Below are 18,031 nucleotides of genomic sequence, written 5' to 3'. Positions count from 1 at the left end.
ATTTTTCTCCCTGGAGCTCTTTGAGATGAACCTTACAAGTTAATGAAAAAGCCCACACACATTGCGCGCCCATTGTGCATAAAAGATCCCCTGGGAACGAGGTTGGTTTACATTACGTATCCACTGAACTAGGCGTGGAACAACACCGCGTGTAGAATATTTTTATCATTTTGCACATGGAACATTTCAAGATGGCGTTAGTTTTTACGAAAAAATAGTCAGTCAGCGGTTGATATTATTTTTATCAGATGACTCAAAATAATTAATTATTCAAAATAACAACCCAAGTACGGTAAAAAATATAAAGAAAAAAAAAAGGTTTCTAAAATGCATGCTTGCACGCATGGTAAACGCCATTTTCTGCTCCCCCCTCCCGTTTGCGCCTTCGCTTCGCCTCTCTTCTCTTACTTTAAATTTGCTTTGCATTGGAATATTAGGTAGCTAGCTAGATTCACCTCTCTTCCTGTGGATTTTCTACGAACACATCGTTTGAACTTTTAAACTGTTACTAAGTGTAGATTGATGCCCTCTTCTGATGTATTTGAGTTTGCCTATCTCCATGTGTGTAAAGAAATGAAATGAAAATAGCCACGCTTCACTTAGTGTTCCCATTTTCTTTCAACAAGGCAAATTCCCCATCCAGCAGAGCTTACTACTAAAGATGTAAACAAGAGCTATACACCTTTTCACAGTTGAGTAAAAATAACAAACCCTTATTTTATCCAACTCAAGTTATCAGTACAACTAGTACATAGTAAGTTTATTTTAATTTTTACAGGGTTTTGAATTATAAGTGTATTATAAGTTTTCTTTTTCTCTTTTTTCGGGCATTGTTCAGGTCTATGCAGGTTTTTTTGGCCAAACACTTGAGTTTTTTTCAAAACGCTGAACTTGCTTGAAAACGCCTGCTCTTTTTATGGCGTATGCTGCTTATCGGCACCCTCGTAATTTAGATAACACGACGTCAATATTGTGTGTGTGACACTTAAATCTTTTTCTGTTATCTTTTTTCTACATATTCTACATAGAAAAACTGGATAGAAAAAATGAAATAAATGCAGTCCAAACCTGGCAATGTTCTGTCCAGATTGCGAAAACGGCCTGTTTACAACCAGGACAGCCGGATTATGTACGCATAGTCAGATTATGTTTTTTAGCCCTGATTATGTTGTTGTGACCGGTTTAAGAACACTGATATAATGGCAGGCAGGCTGTGATTGGCATTTCCTTCCGACCTTTGTAAATGAAACATTCTCTACAAGAACACTCTTAAAAGCTAGGCATGGCGAAAGAAAAAAAGTCTCGACGTAATTTTGAGTATAAACTACATTTCAACATACATAATATACTTTAAAGTAACTAAATTTCACGGAACCTAAATTAAACGCCCTTTCGATTAATTGCCGTTTATTCGATTATTTACGGTATTCTTTTTGCGGGAATTCAGTTTGGTGAAAAGTTCTTAAAGTTATTAAACTTGAGAATCCCAAAATTTAGTAGTTGCCTCTAAATTTCGTTTCATTTAACAACATCTTTGCCACCTGCGCTATTTGCTTGTCAGAAGTGTGTAAAATATATTATTTTTGTTCTATAAGTGGGAAATAATGCCCTGATTATGTATTTTCTGCCCTGTTCTTAACCGGTGCAAGCTGCCGTACATAATCAAGGCAGAACAGCAACGCTCCTCAATATGCAGTATGCAAAAGAGCAAAATATGGGTTTTCAAGTTTAAAGTTTTTTTATGGCAATTTTTTAATATTTCAATGAACAAAAGATATTTGTCTTTTTCATTTCATACTTCTGAAAGTTAAAATGTTCATAAGATTGTTCTTTTAAGGAAAAAACTCACCGCAAGGTTTTTACTTTTAATTTACACTTTAATGTAAGCCAATCATGTTCATTCCTTTTGTTTCATAATGTACCAGAAACATAATCGAACAACCAAATAAACTTCAAATCTTTGTTTGTTTGTAACATCACCTTTTTAAGAAATTGCCAAAATACCTAAACAAACTTACTTCTAAAATATACTGAGAAAAACATGATATATACAGTAATAAATTCTAGAAATGAGACAAATGAAAACAAGGCTTTGCTAGAATGTATCAACGTTTGTACTAAACGTGCGCTAGTTAGATCAATCAAACACAATTCACGGATAAGTTTTGGTAAGCATGTTTTGAAAATTTTTGCATAACATTTAGCAGTAATAAAACTTGAGAAAAAGGATACCATGCTATTTGTATTTGTGCATTTGCATGCCTTGGCACACACCTAAATTGTTTCAGGCGTGTAATTAATTGCACACCTGAAAAATAAATATTGAGTTTTCAAAATCAACCTTTAAAATCCATTTTGTAGCGTGCGATGGCAGCCCTCGAAAGAATTTTTGGAGACTCGTCAGACAAAACGTCCGATAGATTTCCGTCATGGTCGGACACTTTTAGATCTTAGAAATTATTGAATAGTCCTGGTCCTTTTAATCCACAAGCAAGCCTTTTCATAGCCAACCTGACCATCCTAGCTAATTCACCGACTCCTGACTTAGTTAAAAGAAGTACGTAGACATAAATCTCTTTTGCCTGGCCCCTTCGTCGTTGGTAACCAGGTCTTACACAAGAAATCCAGCCATGCGGCTCTTAACTAATGCGGAGGTGAACGTAGACAGAGCACGGATGAAGCAAGTCTGCAAAACTGCACTTACAGGCGGAATAGACATTTTATCATGGATTTAATTGTAGACAATTTCTTCAAGTCCGAATTTAAAGGATTTTTTTTTTATGCCTGTAAAAACAAAACCCACGTGCAGTGTAAATTTTTTTGAGGTTTTAAGCCATGTGGATAAATATTTTTTTAAACTTAAAAACAATTTGCTTGTGATGACCTGAAAAGTGAACAATAAATATAAAAATGACAGTATAGTCATGCATACTATTTCGGACATGTAGAAAAGGAAGTTAAGATTGACAGAGTCGCTATACCAGTAGACGCTCGATCATCGTGTTTGGGGTTCACGGTTTAAAAGGCCCCCTACTTTTCTACTGCAAAATGAATGCGCAACAAAAAAATAACCTCAGAGACTGTGTCGTATGCGTAACATTCTTTGCACATGCGCTTTACATCGCACGAATTACTTGATTTACATATGTGAATCATCGCACACCTACTCAAATATTCCTGAAAAAGACTGCCCTACAAGAAAATTTATTTTCAAAAAGGAATTATTTTTATATTTTCAAAACTTGTTCATTTTGACTCACATTTCATTTTGTTTGCATGGCTTGACATAATCAACAATTTAAAGAGTTATTGCTTTTCATATGATAAATAAATACATATTTCAGGTAGATTTAAATTAAGGCATATATGATGCAGTACCTGCAATACAACTGCAGTATTACTCAATGCTCACATGTCTAACAAAATTAGGATACTACCAACCCCTTTCTTGCCAACTCTGCAAGGCTTAACATATACAAAAATAACAGAAATGTCTCCATATTGGAAGTCATGCCCTTGTAGTTGGAGATGTATTTACAACATATTCTTAAATACAGAAGCATTTTTGGAAAGTCCTATGGTGGGAAAAGTAAACTTTGAGGACGATAGGTACAAATTATATTCCATTTATAAACACTGTTGTAAAAGAAGACCTTTTTTCTAAATGTTTGTGTTTATGTGGGCCTATCTCTCGCCTTTTGAAACAGTAAATTTTGTCGGTATTAATATTGGCAGAAGATTGCTTGTAAAAAAAATTCACAAGTATCAAATTTTGCAAATGACATAAATTTATCCAATATTTTTGAAAAAATATAAACAATCATGCAAGTACACACTTCTAGTCGTCCTTTATTTTGATTCCGTCATTAATGTCAAGAATTTGGCCAAAACGTGTAAAATAGTACCATCAAATAATATAGATAACAAGACAGACAATAAAATTTTTTCCTGCAGCATTTGTCAACCTGGTATGACAAAATGTTGCCATAATTTAGACAATCCAAAGGAAAAGTAATTTATGTAGTTTAGACAAACATTAGCCAGAAATTAATTAAAGACTATTTTTATGTTCTGTAACGTGTACGGCTTATTCTTGATATTTTGTTTTCAATCTATATTTCTATATATATAGAAAAGCGAATACACGATGTCAGGCCTGGATTTCGGTTCATCCCTTGACTCATTTTCTGGTGGTTCAAAGCCACAAAATAACAATGCAATGGTGATGGAGACAGTCAAACAACAGATTGCTGTTGCTAATGCTCAAGAATTACTTTCTGTAAGTCTCATTTGTAGAAAGTTCTGGTGCACACAAAATCTAAAAAAATATGCAAAAATTAGTATAATAAAGCGAAATTACACTCTTGTGACTACTCCACAAGAGTAACATGAAGATGGATATCTTTTGAATTATGTGCTACATTTTTCTATAAGTCTTCTTTTTAAGTGTCCCTGTCTCAATAACAAGTGTGTTATTTCCAAACAATATTTATAAATGACCAGCTCTAATTAGCGCTGCCCAGGTTTGGGGTTAGGGTTACAGAGTTTTAACCAAATACAAGTAACTATTGACTATTAAATTATTAGGAGAAATTTTATTAAGGTTTGAGAAAATATTTATTCCCATATATATTATTTAATTTTGTAAGCAAATCCAGCACAGGTAATGAGAAGCATCATGCCTGCCTAATAAATTATACTGTTGTTTTGCCTTTACTATTTTGGTACCATTTTTGTATATTTAGAAAATGTCGGATAAATGTTTCAAGAAATGTGTGTATAAACCAGGAACAAGCTTAGACAGCTCTGAGCAGGTTGGTGTAGCTTTTCCTAAAAATTTGTGCCAGTTGTGATGTTTTGACTTGTGTGGCGTTTGCCTTAGCAGGAAAATTAGGAGAAAATCGGGGAATTCACAAACCTTTAAAATAAAAAAGATAAGTCAAAGAGGTTTACGGAATTTTCTGAAAATTTGTATGTAGGATACACTTATAACTAATATATCAATGGCATCTTATAGTACGGCAGTGAATAGACAATCCTGATTGGTAATACTTCACTGTTCAGTGCCGTTCTTTCTGTTTATCATAAAAAAAGCATCTAAAAAAGGGTATGAAATAAGGAAAATAATAGGAAGACATTAGATCCTGGTAGACATTCCAGTCGATATTATATTGTCGGTAGCTCTGTTATCGCATTGACCAGTCCTGTCTTACAAAGTTCTTTCTCCAAAAAAATGGAAGTTAATGTTCTGTAGTTTCTAGTGTACTTGGTTTTAGAAATGCGTGGCAATGTGTATGGATCGTTATATGGAAGCCTGGAACCTTGTTTCACAAACGTATACAAATCGATTAAATCAAGAACATTCCCGGGGAGGAGGTGGCGGAATGATGTAATGTCTATTTAAATACGTTTTATTTTCACAACTATTATAGGCAGATCGAATCTTCACAGATAATATAACTCAAGGAGATGTGGACAGCTCAAGTGTTTAACGTATTTTTAAAATGATTCGATTTAAAAAAACCGTAAATCCTCGATTGAGCGCCGACTCTCAAATAAGCGCACATCCTTTTTGCAATTGTTTTATAAGCGCCTCTTTTGAGAAAGCACCCAGGGGGCGGTTATTTGAATATTTTGTTGGACCCAAAGGGGGTGTTTTTTCAAGTATTTTTGAAGTCAGAAAAACGATCTTTTACTCAAAAATAGCTTTGTTCCTAATTTCATGTACAACATAAAATTTCATTTCAAATTTTTGTGTCTATCTTTTCGTTTAAGCAGTGCGTTATTATTTCGTTGACGTAGACAAAATTTATCCATAAAAATTTACGCCCAGGGAGATATTATTTACACCTGCTACACATCTTGTGTTTTTATATTTTATTTTTTATAAGCGCCCCTCTCGATTTACCGCCCCTTTTAAATAAACGCCCACTCAAATAAGCGCCCAAGGTACTTTATGGAGCATTTACGGTACACTATTTTTATAAATACGTAGGTGTATTATTTTAAATTCGCATTAAAATCTTAGCGTAGTTGAACTGTGGAAAATCGAATTAATAACAAAGCTCATATAAATTCGATGCAAAGTTTGAGCGAGCGAGATGAGAGATTTTTAACAAAACCTTTTCTCACCCGATGAGAAGCTACTTTTTAACTTAGCTACACTGAATATTAGTTACAAAAATGGTTTTTGAAAAATTGACTGGGTTTTGGACTAAAGTGTCAGCTATAAATATGGTTTTGAAAGTTCTTTTTTTTTGCTAAAAGTGTCTTACCATGTCTTATCTCGTAAAACCTATGGACCCAAACAACTTCGGAAGGTGAAAGAAAATTTACGCTTAAATTCTTCAATCTCAGTGGTTAATCACAATAACTCTTGGCGGGAAAACGTTTTGACAGTTAACTTTTCTTTTATTGGCGCATAAAACATAATGCTGGATAAAGGCGAGTAGAAAAAACAAGTTGTATTGCAGCCAATTTCAAAATCTTCAACAGCAGAGTCTAGTCCTCCATCGTCAACGTGTTGTTGACGATGGAGGACTAGAAGTGAAAGCATGTGTCACAGATAACTAAATCTATGGTGTTGAAAATTAAAAAATGATTAAAAAAATCAAGGTCTAAAAACATTCTTTTCGTTCGGCCAAACTTTTTTTTCTTCGCACCCTTTTTCTCCATATTACTTACGCAATAATAAACGCCCATGCTAAGATAACACTGAAAAACAACATTGACTTTTATTTCCGTCATATATTTTTATAAACCGTCGCCTATTCGGACAATTTGTTTTTCCTCGTGTCTAACAACTGCAGCTGAATCTTGAGTGTTTTTTTTGGATAAGAAGAAGATTTTTACTGACCAGCTAATTTCGAAAGCAGATGTTGGTAAAATATTGACAATTCATTAGTAAGGCCTTATTGGTTTGAAAGGACTTCCAACGATTGCTATGTCTCTTTTAAGTTTTTGTATCATTGTTAAGCGTGTATGTTCCACAAACGCAAGACAAAACGATTTGGAGTGTATTCAAAAGCAGCAGCATGGCAGAACACATCGAAACTCAGTTGTTGAGGTTTTATATCGCAATATAGTACTGCTTTACCGCTGACAACGATGAGCATCCTCGTCTCCAGGGTTTGTTGCCGGTCTCGATGTCGAAAAGGCAAAGGCCCCCGGGGACGAGGTTGAACAATAAGATGAATGACTTTCAAAACATCTCTGCAAAAGTAGTTTTGTGATAAGTTATATTTAAAATACCAACAAATGGGGAGAGGGTCAACCTCATCCACAGATGTTGTGCCCCAAATTGTAATAAATGCCCCAATTTGTAATACCTGCTCCATTTTGTAATAAACTTTACCTCAATTTGTAATAACACCTTTTCCGAATTTGTAACAAATAGAGTTGCCCCACTTTATAATAACATGAAAAATACTATAATTACTTTCCCGCTGTTTTAGCTAGCCGAATTGACAGGAAACACTATCTGCCAAGAATTTTTATTAATGTAGCACACGCGCAGTGAAAGGTATAATAACCGAAAAATGGTTAAAAATAAACAGAACTTTCTTTTTTTTAAAAAAAAAAAAAAAAATAAACAAATACCAAAATATATACAACCATAAAAATGTTCAATCAATTTTTTTTTAGCAATATGTTAAGCAAGATTGCGTACCATTCATACGTTAAGGCTTGCAACGCGAACACGGTTTGATTCCATCTTATCAATCTATCTGTTCTGCATTTCCGTAGCCGGTTATGGTCGTTCAATAGAATTTGTTTTAAATGCAGTGAAATACCACTGCATCTTTCACCAGTGACATCAATCAAATGTTTAGCTCTGATCGTCATTGAAGGTGGTATTTGATTTTTAACCATCTCCGAAGAAAATATTTGGAACCTCTTCGCTATCATCTTCCTCATCAACCAATCCATTTTCATCGAACACCTCTTCGCTACCATCGCCCTCATCAAACAAAGTTCTAATTATCAGCCATCTACGTCAACGTCGTTAATCCGTGCGTGATTGATAACAACTTTTCTAACATATTTTGGTTGAAGATAAATACCTTATTCTTGTGGTGCATAGGATATAGCTGAAAACGGATAATTTTCATCACCGACTGGATTGTAAGCAACGTAAAACTCTTGGTGGGACATACTTTACAATCGATCTTACTGCGTGAGAGGAATGAGAAAAGTTTTACGAAGCTGGTGCTTAGATGTGCCTTTTCCTTTCTCTTTGACATTATTTTTATTTTTTATTTTTAAATTAAAATCAGCAATGTCTTCAGCATAGAATCTTTCACATATGACTCTTTGTGACCGGGTAAAGTTATTAAAATACTATACTTTTCGATTCTACAATGCTTTTCCAAGATTTGAGAAAATTTGAATGTTTATTTTCTGACTGGTCCCTAAGTTTTACAATGGATTTTTCAAATAAAACTTTTTTCGAGAAAAGAAATTATTACAAATTGGGGCAAGGTCTCATTACAAATTGGGGCAGCTTTGAGTTATAACAAATTGGGGCAACTCTATAATTACAAATTGGGGCAAGGTGTTATTACAAATTGAGGCAAGTATTACAAATTGGGGCAGGTATTACAAAGTGGGGCAGGTATTACAAATTGGGGCAGGTATTACAAATTGGGTATTACAAATTGGGGCAGGTATTACAAAATAGGGCAGGTATTACAAATTGGGGCAGGTATTACAAATTATGGCAATTATTACAAATTGGGGCACAACAACAGGGTCTCGTGGCTCCTGAGCCGTTATTACGGAGTCAAATTCAAAATGCCCTGGGAACCAGGTTAAGAAAACGTTGGACAACCTTTAATACTACCTTAAACATAAAAAGCTTCGTAATAACCATCATGACCAAAGACTTCTTCTCTCAAGTTATCAGGTGCCAAATATTTGTCAATATCCTGACTTAACGACTGAATAATCGAGACCTGTTACTTTAACATTTATTGATTTACCAAAATCAAATCAGTGGACGCTTTTGCTGGTTCTGCAACTACATTAGATTTGAGCAAATTTTAAGCTTTTTATTAACTCTTCTCATTTTTCTATCACTTTCTTCAACTTGTTTCATCTTATGTCACACTTCATTAGATTTTTTGATCGACACAAACGTATCCTTTAATAAACAGAGACAGAGTTTTGACTGATGTTGACTTATTTAATTTTTCTTCATACGTTTAGATACAGGATTCTTTACTCGCATAAGCGTGGGTTACCTTTTCACCACAAAGTCATTTTATAAAGTAGGAGATTTAAGTTTTTTCATTTAAAAACATTTTAATTATTTCCTGTGCTGTCGACACCCTAATTGTTGCCGATTTGCAAAACAACAGTGTTAGATTTCATCTCCATTTACTTTCTTCCTAAAATTAATTTATGTACCTCATTAATCGGTAATCATTATGCAATATCTCAGGCTATATAATAATAACAGAATTGATTATTTTCTAAAATGTCTATCCTGTACATAAATACTTATCAATTGGGGACGGAAAATAACAAGTTTTTTCTTTCGTTCAATTTTTGTTTAGAGGAGGGAAGATAACATATTTTGCATTGCTTTAAAACCTGTTCAATATATTCAAAACAAAAGCATGAAAAAACTCAACGTGGAAATATTGTTGATTTTGTTGTGTTTTGTTTTAGTAGTTTTCTTCATTGAAATCATATGGACCAAACACAATGGAGGAAAGGGACATTACTACACAAAAACTAGTAGTAACATTCTCTTTAATCAGTTTGTTAATCTAAAAAACGAGCCTGACATCAACAAGAAACCTCGAATTATTGAAGAAACACAAGAGGAAAGAAAACAACGATTAAGAAATTTCTGCCGATCTAATAAATCTAGATCAACTTGGGAATCTAGTCATCCTGAAGAAAGACAGATATTAATTAGTGATAAACAAGGATTACTTTACTGCACAGTGCCAAAAGTTGCTTGCACAAACTGGAAGAGAATGTTTCAGGTATTTGAAGGACAAATGAAGAACTTATTTTCCATAGAGTCAAAAGACAAAATACACACATTGAAATACAAAACTTTTGTTGGTATGACAGAACACGAAAAGTTATGGAAAAGAGGTTCACATTATTCTTTTATGTTTGTTCGACATCCATTTGAAAGACTTTATTCCGCTTACCGTAATAAATTGAACAAACCATTTAGTGATTATCATCAAAAAGTTTACGGATCTCGTATTTTAAAAATGTTTCGTTCCAACTTATCAGAAATACAGTATAAAAAAGGAGAGAATGTCACTTTTGTCGAATTTCTAAAATTCATAACAAAATCCTACCAATCAGGTGGCTACAAATCATTGGACGAGCATTGGCAAATCATGACAAAAATATGCGTACCTTGTTCAATGAAATATGACTATATCGGCAAAATGGAAACTTTGATAAAAGACGCAAATAATGTGTTAACTGAAACAGGTTTAAATGGTAAATTTGAATTTCCATCGAAAGCACTTGATAACTATACAGAAAAGGCGAGCTCTTCAGCACTTAAAAACTTTTTAGAAATACCTTTAGAAGTTAGACGAGAATTATACGAAGTATACAAAGACGATTTTGAAGCCTTTGGGTACACGCCAGATAAATACTTTCAAACTGTAAATCGCACGAAAAGTGTTCATTAACATTGTTGTACTGTTTCATAAATAATTTGTGGCTTGTTAGCAAGTTAAAAGTCATTTGATTACTTTCTTGATGTAAACACCGAAAAGTTATTTTGTCGTTTAGGTAGGAATATAATTTATGTAAAATATAAGAATCTAAAAATTACGTAACTTAAAACACCTAGTAAAAAACACGTCGACTAAATTCCATACATCAAAACCATTATCTTTTTTAATAATGACTTGTATAACATGGCTTGACGATGTACTTTAATAGAATTTTACTCTAATTGACAATAATAAATTTCGCGAATTTATGAGAAATTTATGAGAAACATCTTTTAAAAACTCCCCTTTGTCAAAGGGTGTCTTCGGCGTAAAATGGCTATTGAGTTCGATGTGCATTAGCAAAGTATTAAGTCTGAGTATTAGTGAAGTTCGATTCATTTCCAGCATTAATAAACAAATAGAGCTTAACAAAGAATTACCAGCCTTTAGGAACAGTTTTATAAGCACTATATTGATCTTTGACAGTAATAGATCCACCGTAATGAATACCTGTGAACATGTGGAGACTGATATACTAACTTCAGAACCAGCCGTAGTGACCCTCTGTAATGGTGGGCAATCATCATCTTTAAATGTAAGAAAATTGATTCCACAAATCAGTTTTCTCATCTTGATTGTTAAAATTGTTTCCAATACTTGACTAAGGACATTCTGATTTTTTTATAAACAAAAAAACGATGGACCACAAATCCATAAACTACTGCGAACATGCTGTAAGAGGCGTATCCCGTTAGTTATAATACCACCAGGACACTAACCAAACTTTTTTTGTGTGTCACGCCGTATAGGCGATAAGTGTGGCAAGTTTGGTAAGGATGTTTCCCCTATATTCTCTATTTTATCACTAAATATCATTTCCTTTTTTTTGCTGAAACTGAAAAAATACAGTTTTGGTTTGTCTCTTGTTGACAATTGCCCTCTTTAAATAATTAATTGATTGCCTTTTAATGAAACTGTAATTGAACAACAACCTGTCATTAATTCAGTTTGTAATAGAAATAATTTCTATGGGGCTGCATTGACCAGGAATTAGAAAATTCTGTAAGTACTGAAGGGGTTAGAAGTTCTTTTTACCCAGAAACAATATTTACACACAAATTAGAAATAAATTCATTTCATATTTCAAGAGGTTTAGGAGATACTGAGAAATGGTACACTAAATGCAATACACTCACACCCCGAACAGTTCCTCAGATATTTACTTTTTGTGGAAAAAAATTGCAAAACCCTTATCACGTTTATTTCATCATCCCAATGGAAAACGTCAAGCCAGTTTTGGTGGTGCAAGAATTCCTTTGTGCTTTAACCTATCCCCCCACCCCACCTCCACTCTTCATTACTCACACAGCTAAAGTTTAAAATCGTTGAGAAGAATAAATATCAAGGTGATTGTGTAACTGTTGTTGATGCCCCAGACAGAAGATTATTTTTAGAAATGTGGCAGAGGGAAACAAATATATTTCTGTTGCTGCATGTAGGTTTGCGATAAACTAAAATTACAATCACTAATTCCACCAGTAAAGCGAATACAGTTCCTAAAAGTAGTTATTGGCTTAGAACATATGAGTTACGCGAGAACCAAGTCAATTAAATAAAAGGCTCATCGAAATATTACCACTCAAGCATAGTTTCTGCAAAACATATATATTTTGAAGATAATTCTGTACCAAATCACCCAAATATGTAATGTAAATGTCCAGAAATTATCACCAACAATGGAACCTACATGTTTTACTATTTAGGGCAGTATCCACAATTTAAAGGAAAGGCGAACTGCGCTGGGACACTGCTGCTGAATGTAAGTTCATGATGATTGTTGATTTTATAGACCAGACAGACTGACTTGACCGTGGAATTATTTATAATTTAGTATTTTTATACACGCCAAACGGGTGGCTAAATTAAAAAAAAGGCATATATTTTCCTTTATTGGGAAGATCACGGGTCAATACGCACTAAATAACGAAATTAAAGATCAAAATAGCAAAAAATATTGAACAACATGTGACGAACAAATTTTTGTTATTTTATACAGTAGACGTCCGTTAACTTGAACACGCAAGGGACTAAATTATTTTTTCGAATAAACGAGTGTTCGGACTATCGGAAGTTCAGGAAAAACAAGAATTTTAATAAACGTTTAAAGTTTTTATGCTAATATAACTTTATTACAACTTTACTACAACTTATTATAAAAACCGTCTGACATTGTTTGCTTGGCGATGGGCAAAACGTTTTTCCACCGCCTCTGCCAACACACGACGGGTGCATGGATTGCGCTTGTACAAATCTTCTCCCAGGTTAAGCACACGGGCTTCGCGTTTCGTACGTTGTTTTCGCAGGATTTAACAGCATTTACTTTGTTTTGCAGGCTGGAAGTGTTGAATCTCTACTTTGTTTCGCAGATAGCCTATTTCGCAGATTACCTGCTAAAATTATGCCTATGTACGGTCTTGTGTCTTCCATTTATGGTAATTTTGGACGCTTCCTATTGTCTAGTAAATTTCGCAGATAGGTTAAAAATTCGCTCCATATATAGCTATAGAAAATACGCAAGAATGTCAAAAATAAAAGGGCTAGCGAAGCTATCAAGGTGAACAAAGCATGATGTTGCTGTTAAACGTGGAGCCGTATTTAGTTTTAACTTGTATAGAGCTTCACGAAAATTCTTTATACTCGAACCATCCAATTTTTGTATCTGTATGTATATCTTCAGATTTTTTTTCCTGTATGGACAGCGCTTTGAACTTTTCAGTTAGCTAGCTACCCATTCCTCTGTAACTGTGTAGGCAGCAGATCTTATAACATACAGAATAAAGCTATTCTTATAAGCCCTTGGCAGTTTATTTAAGAGAAATATTTTAACTTTTTATCCTGATTGTGGTCAGCTATGATTCAAGACGGTTTTAATCAGAAGACTTTTTCTCATCAGATTTAAATAATAATTTACAACAGTATCTATCTAGAACCGTAGCTAAGAATTTGTGTCGTATAATTTATTGTATTTTATCTGGACAATGTTGTATTAAGATATAAAGTTCTAACTTTATGTAGGGAAATTATGAAAAATATAAGGTGTATTTTTTCACACGCGCTCTCATGAAAGCAAAACTCATATTCGGTTTTGCTTTCTTTCTGCATATTCTTTTGAAATAAGCTCTTACGCGCAGAGGAAAAAGCTCGCATACAAAAAACATTTTTTAAAAAAAAAATTTGTCCGGAGTGATCAGAATGTTTGAAGAAAATGCCCTGCTACACAGGTCATTTTTTAAAGTCTTAACACGCCAAAGGCTGGGTTTATTTTGGCTAGTATTTCTTTCTCTTTTGACACGCCATGTTCTAATTAGTTTTACGAAGAATTTGGTTTCAATTTTATCCCATTCTCCTCAAATACAAATTACTTACTTTAAAAAACTTACTTTAAGGTCAGAAACTTTAGCGGGAAGAAAGTTTCGCGGATCGAAAAAAACGCGAAATTTTTTGCATTTCGCGGGTAAAAACTTTCGCGAAAGGCCTAATTTTAGATGTTTCGCAGGAAAAAAAATTTCGCGGATAGAGTATAAAATCAAGAAGTTTTTTTGGTTTATACAGTATTCTCTCCAATTAACGGACACTCTAAAAGGCAGACACCTCTGATTCGCGGACACTGTCCATGCACCGGCCGTTTTCTGGTCAAAGTCTCATAAAATACTTTCCAATTAGCGGATAATCAATTAGCGGACACTCTGGTTAGCATACAAAATTTTTTGCACGAAGTAGAAACTATGGGCTTTTTTTTCTCCAATTAGCGGACAGTCCATAAAATTAGGAAGCATACAAAAAGAATGAAAAATTAAATAATTTTAAAATATTTATTTTAAACACTTTGAAACTTTACAAGAAATGTCGGCTTTTATTACAGCCTCAATCAACTTTTGTTGTCCGTAAAACTTATATATAACTGGTACTTCTTTTAGTGATAATACGTTCAATTTAATTGTTTTCTTCTTTTTTCGTGTCGAAGTCCAGCACGGTACCCGTTAATTTTTTAAGTTACACATTTCATATACAAAATCGCATTTTCTTCAAATTTTGAGCTTACATTGCAAAACTTTCCAAAAGGTGGACACCTCTAATTAGTGGACACTTTGTTCATGCACCAACGGTGTCCGCTAATTACAGAGAATACTGTATATCATTTTTTTCATTTTTTAATCAATTTCTACAAGTTCAGGGATCTTTTTTTTTCTGTTTGTCGTTTGTTCCTATTTTGTTATTTATAGCGACAGGATTAAAAATTTTACGATGTCCTTGGTTTTGACTTCTTTCTTTTTCGTTAATTTTTCTTTATTGTTCGAAATGTTCCTGGGTAACAATTGTAGACTTTAGTCTGATTCTCCAACTGTTGCAGCATGCAGATCGCAACATTTTTTGAACTAATAAATGAATTTGACAATGAAGAAAATTTGTTTCTTTTTAAATATTTACCTTGTTAGTATTTTTTACGATTGGTAGACAGCCAAATAAGTAATCGATAAAACGAATCAAAACTTCGTTATTTACTGTTTGTAAAAAAAAAAAAAAAAAAAATTTAAAAATAAAATTTTTATTGAGAAAATTCGCGGGAAAGAACTTTCGCGAAACGGCACAAAAGCCGCGATCCACGAAACTTTCTCTTCGCGAAGGTTTCTGACCTTAAAGCATTATTTATCTGGATCGGTATTATATTATCGACATATTTTTTGCAGAAACGCGTAGACAGAATGAAATGTTTTTTCCTTATGTGTGATTTCAAACTGACCGCGGTTTCTTGTTTGTCATTATAGTAGCTATTTTAGTAGATCTTAGGATTAGGAAATCTATAAATGTTTTTCTCTCGATAAAATTTATTTCCTGGCTGCCAAAAAATAAATTTTTATTTGCGTCTCCTTTAATCCCTGCGCTTCGATAATCTAGATCTAACCAAACAACGTAATTTAAAAAGATCAACGAAGGAGTACAATACTCAATCTTTGTTTTAGTTGTTTTCAGGTCGTAGAGTATGATTTCATAACAATTTTCTTAATGAAAAAAAAAATCCAAAAGCGATTCTAAAAATAAATATCAAGTATTAAAAAACAATAGAATGAATTACGGATGTGCAAAAAGTTTAAGTTAAAGTACAAATGCATAAGTATGTATTGACATTTTATTATTGACCCCCGTCTTAATATATATATAAACAAAAACTTAAAAGAAAGTACTTAGTTGATCATTTGATATAACAGGAAGAAAACAGACGGTTTTTGTGAAGAATTTAAGCTTTAAAAATGGATGAATCGAGTTTCATCTGCGCCATATGTTTAGAAATTGCAGACGAAGCTGTGGAAACTAATTGTTGTCACCATCTTTTTTGTGAGAGGTGTTTAAATGGTATGCTTGAAAGGCCTTGTCCTCACTGTCGAAAGAATTTAAAAGTGGAAGTTGCGCATTTTGCTCGAAGAATAATTGGTAATATGATGGTTGAATGCAAACATTCTGGCTGTGAGTTGAAAATATCCAGATCAGAATTAGAACAACACCAATCAAAGTGCGAGCACCGTCTTTATACGTGCCCAAGTAAAACATGTGTGTTTAGCGGAAGTAAACGGAATTTCGCTACACATTTATGTGAAGCTCACCAAACAGAGGTCGTGAACAACGCTGAGAAGTGTTTTTTAACAGATGAACAAAAAACTTCAACAAAAGATCGAATTCGAAAAACGACTAACAAATATGGTCGCTCAGCGCGTTTAGGAGAGTCAGGAAAATATTATTGTGCTGGACGGCTTGATATAAATTATAGGTACTGCAGCTGTTGCGACGCTCACTGTGGACCGACAAATGGATGCAACTGTAGTGGATGTATGGAGCTTGACATTGCTGCAAGACAACTTCCACGTCATTGGTATGTTAACAGGCAAGGTGCAACTGCAAGAAGAAGTAAGGAGAATGGAAGAATGTATTGCGGTAGGCGTGTTTTGGTTGGAACTCCTGGTTGTGACGGATACTGTGGTCCTGAAAATGGTCCAAACTGCCAGTCATGCGCTATATTGGATAGTCAAATTGCTACTCGATATGCTTAAAAAATGCAGGAACCCTAACTTAGTTTCTGGTAATTATGTTTATTAAAAAATGAAATTAAAACATTAAAAAAGTAATTACGTAAAAATGTAATGCTGAGCATTTACGACCAAGTTTTTAAAGTTTATGCCCTGCACATTGCATTTTTCTTACTTGCGTAATAATAACAACCAAAAACGACTGAATTTTGTTGCCAGCGAAAGTTAGTGCTCTTGGAGTATATGCATCTGATTAGAGGACCAATTCCATCTTCGCAGACGGTGAACATCATTGCTTATATTAAAAAAAATATAAGCGAAATGAAATATCGGAGAAAAAGGAGGTTGAAAACTTTTTAAAATTGTGCTGAAAATTTAGTTCATGTAATTACTTACTATTTCAGATGACAAACACCGCTTTTTGTAGTTTTTTTAATGTTACATTCGAACCTTTCCTTACTTATTATTAGACAGCCCTAAAGTTTTTGTTTTTATTTTAAAAATTGTTCTTATTTTGCAAATTCCTGTTCTTTTTATAGTTCCGTGAATTACGAGAGAAATTCTTGAAAATGAGACACCTCGTCATGTCATCAAGGGATATTGTGTGAACGTAGAATATTAAGAAATATTTTTTTTCTACGAAAAAATTTTGAAAAAAATATTTTGTTGTTGTTCTTCCGCATACGTACGAGTCATCAGCAGATCTTGAAGTGATCAATAGCGAGCTACCTAGATCGCCTACGTCCTGTTCACAGCATTTCATTCAGATTGGATTTATTTACTCATTATGATGGTGCTCCACTTTGATAACCAATTCGCTGGCTCTGATGGCAAATAAATGGGTTACAAAGTCGTCAAACATCACAAAGTGTTTTCCCTGTTAAAGCTTAGTGTACAACCTTTTCTGCACTGCTTCTGCCTTTTAGTTATTCACTCAAACTCACTTAAGAGTGAAAGATTAAACTTTTAAGGATTTAATGAGTGGTAAAGAGATTTTTGTTTTCCCGTTGTTTCCTCTAATTCTTTGCTTTTTAAATTTGATGTGCATCCTGTTGTGCAAAAATCAGTAAATGATTCGTCGGAAAAGTCAGCATTTTTTTTCGTGTTTACAAAAACAAACATTAAGAGAGGCTAGATATTTTTCCTTGTTAAAAAAAGACGGCGGGAATCAGGTCGGATTGTTATAAAAAGAACTAGCAACACATTACTCCCTGACTTGTGGATTGGATACATTGCTATGTGCATTAATAAAGC

General features: G+C 33.8%; 3 protein-coding genes across 3 annotated transcripts; all 3 read left to right on the top strand.

Moving 5' to 3' along the window:
- The first annotated feature begins 4,108 nt into the window (after nt 1-4,108).
- On the top strand, nt 4,109-6,038 carry LOC130644669 (mitochondrial import inner membrane translocase subunit Tim13-like). The gene is made up of 3 exons (XM_057450368.1): nt 4,109-4,279; nt 4,746-4,814; nt 5,277-6,038. The coding sequence occupies exons 1-3, from the start codon at nt 4,148-4,150 to the stop codon at nt 5,391-5,393; spliced, it is 318 nt and encodes a 105-aa protein (XP_057306351.1). The 5' UTR covers nt 4,109-4,147; the 3' UTR covers nt 5,394-6,038.
- A 135-nt stretch (nt 6,039-6,173) lies between these two features.
- LOC130644656 (carbohydrate sulfotransferase 11-like) lies at nt 6,174-11,113 on the top strand. The gene has a single exon (XM_057450343.1). The coding sequence runs from the start codon at nt 9,621-9,623 to the stop codon at nt 10,668-10,670; it is 1,050 nt and encodes a 349-aa protein (XP_057306326.1). The 5' UTR covers nt 6,174-9,620; the 3' UTR covers nt 10,671-11,113.
- Nucleotides 11,114-15,848: 4,735 nt separating this feature from the next.
- On the top strand, nt 15,849-17,934 carry LOC130644659 (E3 ubiquitin-protein ligase NRDP1-like). Its single transcript, XM_057450347.1, has 2 exons — nt 15,849-16,830; nt 17,317-17,934. The coding sequence occupies exon 1, from the start codon at nt 16,007-16,009 to the stop codon at nt 16,799-16,801; it is 795 nt and encodes a 264-aa protein (XP_057306330.1). The 5' UTR covers nt 15,849-16,006; the 3' UTR covers nt 16,802-16,830; nt 17,317-17,934.
- The last annotated feature ends 97 nt before the right edge of the window (nt 17,935-18,031 follow it).

The sequence above is a fragment of the Hydractinia symbiolongicarpus genome, chromosome 5 (genome assembly GCF_029227915.1).
Source record: "Hydractinia symbiolongicarpus strain clone_291-10 chromosome 5, HSymV2.1, whole genome shotgun sequence".
NCBI lineage: Eukaryota > Metazoa > Cnidaria > Hydrozoa > Anthoathecata > Hydractiniidae > Hydractinia > Hydractinia symbiolongicarpus.
This window is presented reverse-complemented; position numbering and strand designations above follow the sequence as displayed.